Below are 11,265 nucleotides of genomic sequence, written 5' to 3'. Positions count from 1 at the left end.
AAGGTTTTGCGTGCCAGTCATACATTTTAACATTTTAAGAAGGTGTCTTTCTATAAGTTTATAATATATAACTAAACTATTGTTGTATGTAAAGTAAATAAAATGTTTAAGAAGCATCATTTAAAGTAAAATTAAAATGCAGAGCCCCCTGGAACGGAGGCCAGGACCCAGGTGTCACAGTGTGAGTACCACTGAAAATCACCTCCCATGCCGCCTTCGGCACCTGTGCCTTAGGTAGCCTACCCCTAGTCTGGCAGATGGTCTCGGACACCATCCTCCACCTGGACCATACTTCCTTCCATGGGAAAGCCCACTACAGTTTTGTGGCAACATCAGCAATTGCCAACACAGAAAAGCAGCCTCAGGAAGGGGTGTCTGGGTTTCTAACTGGCCGCAATACGTTAAAGCTTTGTGTCTTTTTGAGGAAGAGTTGCTCACACTGGCTTCTTTTAATCCCACCTCCTCTCCCCCTCCTGCTGGGTCTGTCCATCTCTCCTTCCCTGCACAGGCTGAGCTGCAGCCAGGGTTCCCTTTGCCCCCAGAAAGGCAGTTCAGTCTCATCTCCCCCTTTTCCCCGGAGCAGGCAGACAATGAGTTTATCCTAGACTGAAGAGGTGTACCTGTGAGCTGTTTCTGTGGTGTGTGGCACCTGGTTTTGGTCCTGGGTGAGGGGTATCACTGTGTGGCAGGGTGGAAGTTCTGGGGGTGGGGGATCTCTATGGACAGGTGACCAGCACCAGGGGTTGTGTGGAAGGAAGAGGAGTGTACAGAGGCAGGCTGGCAGTGCAGGAGGCTGTGGGGACAGGTAGGGGGTATGCACAGAGAACTGGGCACTGCTGAGAGTTGTGGAGGCAGGCAGGGGATGTGCAATGATAGGCGAGTAGCACTGAGGCTTTGTGGGTGCTGTGACATTCTATCCTCCCATATTCCTCATTTTCAGATAGTCAAGATCTTACATATAAAGCAGGCCTTGTAAGGTATCAAGAGAAACATCATGATCTGCTGAAAGTCATGTCTCTATCCATATATGTATCATAAATGTATATAGAATTATGAGAATTCTGTTATATGGTGGCCACTAAAATATGCTGTAAGTTGGGGAATCAGCCAGATATTAGCCCCCAGCCAGAGGCAACAGCAGGGAAAGTAACAAACACTCAGGCAGGGTGTCAAACAACACATCAACACCCATTGTCCAGCAAGGGAGCTACAGTACACTGACTCACCTGCATGACATCCCATAAAGTGATTTGCTCAACCTTGCTTGGAGAAACTCAGCAATGCCACCCTGTCATAAACAGATAGCTAAGGGTTAATGTCTCTTTCACCTGAAGCACCTGACCAGAGGACCAATCAGGAAACCGGATTTTTTCAACTCTGGGTGGAGGGAAGTTTGTGTCTGAGTCTTTGTTTTCTGCCTGCCTGCTTTCTCTGAGCTTTGGAGTAGTTTCTACTTTCTAGTCTTCTGTTTCTAAGTGTAAGGACAAAGAGATCAGATAGTAAGTTATATGGTTTCTTTTCTTTGGTATTTGCATGAATATAAGTGCTGGAGTGCTTTGATTTGTATTCTTTTTGAATAAGGCTGTTTATTCAATATTCTTTTAAGCAATTAACCCTGTATTTCATCACCTTAATACAGAGAGACCATTTGTATGTATTTTTCTTTCTTTTTATATGAAGCTTTCTTTTAAGACCTGTTGAAGTTTTCTTTACTGGGAAATTTCAGGAAAATTGAGTCTGTACTCACCAGGGAATTGGTGGGAGGAAGAAATCAGGGGGGAGATCTGTGTGTGTGTTGAATTTGCTAGCCTGATTTTGCATTCCCTCTGGGGGAATAGGAAAGTACTTTTTGTTTCCAGGACTGGGAACGGAGAGGGGGAGTCACTCTGTTTGGATTCACAGAGCTTGTGTCTGTGTATCTCTCCAGGAGCACCTGGAGGGGGGAAGGGAAAAAGGATTATTTCCCTTTGTTGTGAGACTCAAGGGATTTGGGTCTTGGGGTCCCCAGGGAAGGGTTTTCAGGGGGACCAGAGTGCCCCAAAACACTCTAATTTTTTGGGTGGTGGCAGCAAGTACCAGGTCCAAGCTGGTAACTAAGCTTGGAGGTTTTCATGCTAACCCCCATATTTTGGACGCTAAGGTCCAAATCTGGGATTAAGGTTATGACACCCCCAGACATGCCTGGACGTGTGCTCCCCAAACACATGGACAGAGGGTGTAAAACAGACAGAGCGGACACATACTGAGCCCATCTCTGGCCACCACCTTCGCTGCAAGCAAGGAAGACATTGAGAAGAATGCAAGACTCCAACAGAGAGATTGGTCCAGGTTTAAGGTAGAAACCTGTATATTAAGGACTGCTATATCCTGTGAGGTGAGAAAAACTGCTTCATCTCAATGTTGCCCAGTGGAATAGGGTTGAGAGTTTATACTGCATTTTTATATTTTATTTTATTTTGGTAACCACTCTGACTTTTTGCCTATCACTAAATATCACTTAACATCTCTCTTTGTAGATAAAAAATGTGCTGTTTATTCAATCTGAAGCAGTATGTTTGGTTTGAAGCATGTAAGAGACTCCCCTTGGGATAATAGACTTGGTGCATATCAATTTCTTTGTTAAACTGATAAACTCATCTAAACTTCCAGCATCCAGCGGGCATAACTGCACACTGCAAGACGGAGGTTCCTAGGGTTGTGTCTGGGACTGTTGATATTGGCTAGTGTCATTCAGTCACACAATCCAAGCAGCAGCTAACATGGTAGAGGCTGTGCATGAACAGCCCAGGAGTTGGGGTTCTCACAGCAGAGCAGGGTCAGTCTGGCTCTGAGTGTGAAGGACTGCTGTGACCTAGCAGATCATTGGTCCAGATAACACCAGAGGGGAATGTCACAGGTTCACAGAGCGGCATGTAGACGGGCAGGTGGACAGTGCTGCTGAAATAATTTTTTTCTGTAGGATTGTTGATCCAAGGCCAGCTTTGGGATCTTTCCTGGTACAGAGTGTGTTTGGGGATTTCAGGGTCTCTTTGCCCTGATAAGCCACAGAACTGCATCCTGGGTGACACAACCTTTACTCAGTTTTGTTCCCAATTGTTGTTGTTATGTTACTTCAGGCATTTCACTGGTAGAAATAACCATAGATATTTGTGACAATGTACCCAGTATTGATCATAGAGAAATTATTATTATATGAAAATAGCATAATTATGATATATTTTATGCATGACAGGTCATGTAAGATGTCATTGGAAAAGTTATGACTTTCTGAATATTATTATCTGATTTGTATACACATATGATTTTTGTCTGCAGTTATGAATATGGACTACTTATCTGTATTTCAAATGTAGTTATACCTGGGTAACGCCCACTAGGCAGGATGATTTCAATTTAGATAACTGGTTGGGAAGGACCTATTCAGGGCAATGAGCCATTGGAGGAAACAATGGAAACTTATCTTCCACCAGATGAGCCTCCCTGAGAATGCTTCAGACAGCCTATACATAATGGATGCTATAATTTTACAAGGGCATGTCACCAGGGCCAGCTCTAGCTTTCCTGCCACCCCAAGCAAAAAAAAAATTGGCTGCCCCCCATCCTAACCCTGACCTCCTCGCCGCACTCCCCTGTCACCGCAGACCTGGGCTCTCCACCCCCCCACACCTTCCGCTGCCCCAGTCCTGGGCTCTCCCCCCGCACCTGCATCCTCCTTCTGCCACAACCCTGGGTCACTGGTAACTCGCTCCCAGGGCAGGTCATTCAGCAGGAATTTTGGATGTGCCCAGAACACAGACAGGATTGATTCCCATACCATTACAGAGCTGCAGTAAAGTGGAACAATTTTCAGCTTGCGTGATTGGAGAATATCTGGATACATATTATTAGACTGTTCTCCATAAATGAGGAAAAGTTGAGGTGCCTTTATTATTCTTTTGTTCCACTCTTTCTTTCTATGGGGAATTTGCCAATGCAATATCACTGTCTTCCTTTTAAACAAACAAACAGACAAAAGGCAATGGCTGTTGAAAATAGCAATTCCAGTACTAATAACCACTGAGAAGCATTACTTGCTCAATTTTATCCTATTTTTTCTACAGCAAGTATCAGAGGGGTAGCCATGTTAGTCTGGATCTGTAAAAGCAGCAAAGAATCCTGTGGCACCTTATAGACTAACAGACATTTTGGAGCATGAGCTTTCGTGGGTGAATACCCGTTTCCTCAGATGCATGTGGTGGAAATATCCAGGGGCAGGTATATATATGCTAGCAAGCAAGCTAGAGATAACGAGGTCAGTTCAATCAGGGAGGATGAGGCCCTGTTCTAGCAGTTGAGGTGTGAAAACCAAGAGAGGAGAAACTGGTTCTGTAGTTGGCAAGCCATTCACAGTCTTTGTTCAATCCTGAGCTGATGGTGTCAAATTTGCAGATGAACTGAAGCTCAGCAGTTTCTCTTTGAAGTCTGGTCCTGAAGTTTTTTTGCTGCAGGATGGCCACCTTAAGGTCTGCTATAGTGTGGCCAGGGAGGTTGAAGTGCTCTCCTACAGGTTTTTGTATATTGCCATTCCTAATATCTGATTTGTGTCCATTTATCCTTTTCCGTAGAGACTGTCCAGTTTGGCCGATGTACATAGCAGAGGGGCATTGCTGGCATATGATGGCGTATATTACATTGGTGGATGTGCAGGTGAATGAACCAGTGATGGTGTGGCTGATCTGGTTAGGTCCTGTGATGGTGTCGCTGGTGTAGATATGTGGGCAGAGTTGGCATCGAGGTTTGTTGCATGGATTTGTTCCTGAGCTAGAGTTATTATGGTGGATCAGTTTATTTGATTGGGGAGAAATGAAGTAACAGCTGCCCAAACTGAGCTTGAGCACTCCTGAATTTTGAGGTGTTCAAATCTGGAAGGCAGGTGCTGGGGAGAGGGGGAGGGTTGTGGCTCCGCAGGGGAGCATGGCAGCATGTATGCAGCAGCATGTCTGGCTCCGCACAGCACGGTAAGGGAGTTGGAGGGTTAGAGAAGGGGTAAGAGGTTCCAGGGGGGCAGTCAAGGGACAGGGAGCAGGGGGGGTTGGATGAAGTGGAGGTTCGGGTGGGCAGGTGGGTCAGAGGTTCGGGGGGGAAGTCAGGGACAGACAGCGGTTGGATAGGCATCAGAGTCCCAGGGGTTTGTCAGGGGATGGGTAAGGGGTGGGGTCCTATGGGGCAAGTTGGGGTAGGTTTCAGTACGGGCAGACAGAGACAAGGAGAAGGGAGGTTTAGATAGGGGGTGGAGTCCCAAGGGGCAGTTAGAGGCTGGAGTCCCGGGAGGGGGCAATCAGGGGACAAGGAGCTGCAGCGCTTAGATATGGGATGGGGTTCTGGGGGTCACTTAGGAGCAGGGGTCCCAAGAGGAGCTGATCAGGGGACAAGGGGATTGGATGGGTTGGGGTTTCTGTGGGGGGCAGTTGGAGGGAGTGAATGGTGGCAGGGTGGGGCTACCCTTCCTCTCCATGCAGTGTCCTATTTTTTAATGTTAAAATATGGTACTCTCTCCTTGACAGTGCAGCTCACCATTCACAGCAGGCTGCACCATGAGGTCTCAGCTACCTCACTTCCTCCCCTATCTTTTCCTGTATGTGACCAGGACGAAGAACTCTGGACTCCATTTGTTATTTTCCCACAAACTAGTCTTGAAAATGAGTTTTGAAACAAAGAGTTCCTGACATATACTAAAGTTATTTAAAGCAGGTAGTGACACTGTTGGTGCTTTTTCACTCCCCACTCAAGAAGACTCCTAGAATATGAATAGCTATAAAATATTTACTGTACTATTTGTTATAAAGCATGTAACTCCTTCGCTGTGCTTCTCTCCCTTTACAGGCACTTTGAGCATTTCTGAGTCATATTGACGCATCAACCGTCTCATGGCAGCTTTCAACTTCACCCCCTCTGACCCTTCAACATTCATCCTAATGGGAATCCCCGGCCTGGAGGCTGCCCACATCTGGATTTCCATCCCTTTCTCTATGTTCTACATTATCAACCTGTTGGGAAATTTCACACTTCTGTGTGTTGTAGGTAAGGAGCAGACCCTGCACAAGCCGATGTACCTGCTGCTCTGCATGCTGGCGCTCACAGACATCGCCACACCTACCTTCGTCATGCCAAAGGCACTGGGCATATTCTGGTTCAATTTGAAAGGCATTACTATGGCTGCCTGCCTCACCCAGATGTTCTTCCTTCACATAGTTTCTGTTATGCACTCAGCCACCCTCGTGACAATGGCCTTCGATCGCTACGTTGCCATATGTATCCCTCTGAGATATGCCACCGTCCTCAGCAATGCACTAATAGCTAAGCTCGAGCTTGTAGGTTTGATAAGAGCTGTTCTCTTCATTCTGCCTCTACTCCTGCTCCTGAGCAGGCAGCCATTCTGTGCCAACCGCATTATCCCCCACACGCAATGCGAGCACATAGCTGTGTTCAAGATGGTGTGTGGGGACATTACAGTAAACAGAATATATAGCTTGGTGCTAGGATTTGTAGTTATGGGGTTTGACCTGACGCTCATTGCCCTGTCCTACGGTCAGATCATCAGGGCCGTCCTCAGAATCTCCTCTAAGAATGCCCACCAGAAAGCTCTCAACACTTGCACAACCCACATTTGTTTGATGCTGACATATTACGCCCCTAGCATCTTCTCCAATCTCACATACCGGTTTGGTCAAGGCATCGCTCCCCATGTTCAGGTCATCTTGTCTGACCTCTATCTCCTCATCCCTCCCATGCTCAACCCGATCATTTATGGGATCAGAACCAAAGAGCTTCGTGACAAAGTGGGCAAATACATCTGCTGCAGAAGGTGATCGCCTGAGGCCACTGACTTGAAACCTGTGTTACAAGAGGGGGAAAACATATCTCCTCATTAATCAAGGGTGCCCTGTCTCATTGTGGTTGAGCTCAGCATTGTAGAAGTTCACAGTATGCAAATTTCCTCCCACACAATATCTTATCACTCCATAACTCAGCACGGCTCTTTCCCTTGCTGAGTTACATCTCTCTGAGCATCACTTGACCTCTTTAACTGTCATCAATCAGCCTCCATCCCCACACACCCTGTTACTCAGCCTTTCTGTGACTCTACGAGTATGTCTACACTAGCATGGTAAGTGAACCTACTCTACGCAACTCCAGCTACGTGAATAAGGTAGCTGGAGTCGATGTGCCTTACGTCAAGTAACTGCGGGGTCTACACTGTGGGACGGGGCTGGGTGGTTGACAGGAGAAAATCTCCCATTGACTTATCTTACTCATCTCTTTACTAGACCCGCTAAATCGACCACTGGTGGATGGATCTCAGAGCATTGATCACAGCTGAGTATAGACCTGCCCTGAGACTACCATAAGATATTATAGCATTTTGAGGCAAAGTAGTTTTCCATTAGTCTCTGTGCAGCCATGGTTCTTTTCAGTTTTACAAACAGAAGCTACACTTTCAGAGAACCAAAGAGAAAAAGAAAGAATCAGCAATGCTGAAGTTCTTTGTCATATGTACAGAAATTTGATGAGGAAAATATACTTGATTTTTCTACATTGAATCCATCACAAAACCTGGAGGATAAACCTAATGTTTCAACTGGAAAGTCCTTATACAGGAAAACTGCTGTAGGAATAGAGGATATTCTACTAAAGCTTATTGGTGAGAGTTGTGAAACTGTGTGTTTTTGAGAACTGGACTGCGGTGTTTAATTACTACAGCACCTTTGAGTAAAAATAACATTGCTTTGTGAGACTGATTTTGGAGTAGAACAGACTATGAACTTCCCTTGCGTCCCAGAGAGGCCTCTTTGTGATGTCCCTGTGCCCACAGAGCGGGGTGTCTTATTTTCGTGAATCTTTCCCATTTTTTTGTTCATTGTTCTTGTGAGGGTTAGATCATAGAACCCCCCTTGGAAGCTGCTAATTCATGTGCCAAGACTAATTCTGTCCCTGATTTCCTGACATGGCAGCTCAGGACTCCAGCATCCTGTCTTGTTGAGCCAGACACACTCGCCTGCTCCAACACAGACTCCAATTCACAGTCTGAATTACTTGCCCCACAGCTGCTGGCTTAACCTGAAAGCAGCTAACAGAAGTGTTCTTGTCCATAACATTCAGATGCCCAATTCCCAATGGGGACTAAATCCAAATAAATTCATTTTACCCTGTATAAAGCTTATAAAGGGTAAACTCAAGTTTTTTGCCCTCTATAACACTGATAGAGAGAAATTCCCCTCCCCCCCCAGGAATTAATACCTACTCTGGGTTAATTAATAAGTAAAAAGAAATTTTATTAAAGAGAGAAAGTAGGATTTAAGTGGCTTCAAGTAGTAACAGACAGTAGTAACAGACAGAACAAAGTGAATTACCAAGTAAAATAAAATAAAACACACAAGTCTATATCTAATACAGTCAGAAACTGGATACAGGTAAGATCCTCACCCTCAGAGATGTTTCAATACGTTTCTTTCACACACTGGATGCTTTCCTAGTCTGGGCAGGAATCCTTTGTCAATCTGAGTTCCTGTGGGGTGAGCAGACACCCTTCAGGCTGCTTTACAGAGCCCTTGGGACATTTTCAGGGAGCTGGTAGGAAGTGGCTCACGTAAGCAGCAAGTATAATAGGCCAGGGGAGGCTAAACCTCCCTAGGCTGTACAGCCCCCAACCTGTCTTCAAGAGAGGGAAACACCTGGGCTGTGGTGTCCTGGCCTGCGCTCCACCCCCGATGTCCCCTCCTGCTTTTTCCGCATGGCCCCACCCACATGGCACCTTTTCTTGTCCCTGCTCTGCCTCTCCGCTGAGGACCCCTTTGCTTCTTGCTGAATCCTTCACTGAGTCCCTCCTCTCCTCCACTCTCCTTTTTCCATGGCCTTTTGCCCACCGCCTGTTCAGTCTCTCCTCTCCTACAGACCGACCTCCCCTCTCCCAAGACCCCTACCACCTACCATTTTCCATTGAAAACTGAACCATATTTAAAAGTGGGCCCTGGTCTCCTAGCACTCCATGTTCCAGCCCCCTTAGTTGAGTTGTTCCAGCATCAGCAGGTATAACAGAAGGAGGAGTCACACAGTTGGGCCAGGTATAGAAGAAGGTCAAGGTAAGTCAAGGAAGGTGTGGGCCCCTTACTGAATGAGGGAGGCAACCTAGTGAGAGAGGATGTAGAAAAAGCTAATGTACTGAAAGCTTCTTTTGCCTCTGTCTTCACAAACAAGGTCAGGTCTCAGACTGCTGCACTGGGCAGCACAGCATGGGGATGAGGTGACTAGCCCTCTGTGGAGAAAAAAGTGGTTCAGGACTGTCATAAACAGATAGCTAAGGGTTAATGTCTCTTTCACCTGAAACACCTGACCAGAGAACCAATCAGGAAACCGGATTTTTTTTCAACTTTAGGTGGAGGGAATTGTGTGTCTGAGTCTTTGTTTCTGTCTGCCTGCTGTCTCTGAGCTTTGGAGAAGTAGTTCTATTTTCTAATCTTCTGTTTCTAAGTGTAAGGACAAAGAGATCAGATAGTAAGTTATATGGTTTCTTTTCTTTGGTATTTGCATGAATATAAGTGCTGGAGTGCTTTGATTTGTATTCTTTTTGAATAAGGCTGTTTATTCAAAATTCTTTTAAGAAATTGCCCTGTATTGTGTTATCTGAATACAGAGAGACTATTTGTATTTTTTTTCTTTCTTTTTATATAAAGCTTTCTTTTAAGACCTGTTGGAGTTTTTCTTTACTTCAGGGAAATTGAGTCTGTACTCACCAGGGAATTGGTGGGAGGAAGAAATCAGGGGAGGTCTGTGTGTGTTGAATTGGCTAGCCTGATTTTGCATTCCCTCTGGGGAATAGGAAAGTCCTTTTTGTTCCCAGGACTGGGGAACGGAGAGGGGGAATCACTCTGTGTAGTTTCACAGAGCTTGTGTCTGTGTATCTCTCCAGGAGCACCTGGAGGGGGGAAGGGAAACAGGATTATTTCCCTTTGTTGTGAGACTCAAGGGATTTGGGTCTTGGGGTCCCCAGGGAAGGTTTTTCAGGGGGACCAGAGTGCCCCAAAACACTCTATTTTTTTGGGTGGTGGCAGCAAGTACCAGGTCCAAGCTGATAACTAAGCTTGGAGGCTTTCATACTAACCCCCATATTTTGGACGCTAAGGTCCAAATCTGGGAATAAGGTTATAACATGAGTGGCAGTGGCGGGATATAGACAGAATCCAGAAGCCAGTAGGAATATTATATTTTTTTTTTCCCTGCTAAGGGCTTTTTAGCAGAGAGAAACAGTTTGGTTTTAAAAGGGAACCAGAGAGAATTTTTTTTTCTGCTCTCTCTAGCAGTGTGTGCCTTGCATGTTAAGCAAGAAGTCGTTAAGGGCTATCACCAGTCTTTTGTCATGCAATAGCCCTCCCATTAGGAGGCAAGTACCAGCACTTATATGCATGCAAATAAAGTGGTTTTTCAGGTTTACTTAACATTGAAGATTAGCTAAAGGCACTGTTGCTAGGCAGACTTCAGGAGGCAACAGAGCCTGCAGTTCAAAAGAGAAACACCGGAGGGCACCCCAACACAAGAAAACAGGAACCATGTCTACCAGGACAAAAATGGAGGCCGAAGACCAATTCAAAGAAGCTGAACACAGGCGACAGATGGAGATAAAAGAAAAGGAAGAAAACATGAAACTGGCAGCCTTCCAAAGAGAACAGGCAGCCCAAGAGGCAGCACACAAAAGAAAACTAGAAGAAGAGGAGGTGGCCTACCGAAGGAAACAAGCAGAAGATGAGGCGGCCCACCGCCGAGACATGGAAAAACAACAAAAACAAATGGAAAAAGAAATGAAGAGAAGGAAAAACAGAGAAAACATGAACTGGAGTTGGCAAAAGCTGGGCTGCATGTGCCAGCCAACCCTAACAACCCGGCGCCAATTATTGCTCCACAGCACAGGAAATTTCCCACCTACAAGGCAGGTGATGACACCGAGGCCTTCTTGGAAAATTTTGAAAGAGCCTGTCTTGGGTACAGCATCCCCGAAGACCAGTACATGGTAGAATTAAGGCCACACCTCAGTGGTCCTTTAGCAGAGGTGGCAGCTGAAATGCCTAAGCGGCAAATGAATGACTATAAACTTTTTCAAACCAAGGCCAGATACAGAATGGGGATAAGCCCAGATCATGCTCGTCGGCGCTTCAGAACCCAAAAGTGGAAACCAGAGGTGTCATTTCCCAAACACGCCTACTACATTGCAAAAAACTATGAGGCCTGGCTAAC

At 45.8% G+C, this 11,265-nt stretch overlaps 1 protein-coding gene across 1 annotated transcript; it reads left to right on the top strand.

Annotated features, from left to right (window-relative positions):
• Positions 1 to 5,906: 5,906 nt before the first annotated feature.
• On the top strand, positions 5,907 to 6,848 carry LOC115648206 (olfactory receptor 52E2-like). Its single transcript, XM_030555470.1, has one exon. The coding sequence runs from the start codon at positions 5,907 to 5,909 to the stop codon at positions 6,846 to 6,848; it is 942 nt and encodes a 313-aa protein (XP_030411330.1).
• Positions 6,849 to 11,265: the final 4,417 nt, after the last annotated feature.

Source organism: Gopherus evgoodei, chromosome 1 (genome assembly GCF_007399415.2).
Source record: "Gopherus evgoodei ecotype Sinaloan lineage chromosome 1, rGopEvg1_v1.p, whole genome shotgun sequence".
In the NCBI taxonomy this organism is placed as follows: domain Eukaryota; kingdom Metazoa; phylum Chordata; order Testudines; family Testudinidae; genus Gopherus; species Gopherus evgoodei.
The sequence above is the reverse complement of the archived record's forward strand: the minus strand, read 5'-3'. Positions and strand labels throughout refer to the sequence as shown.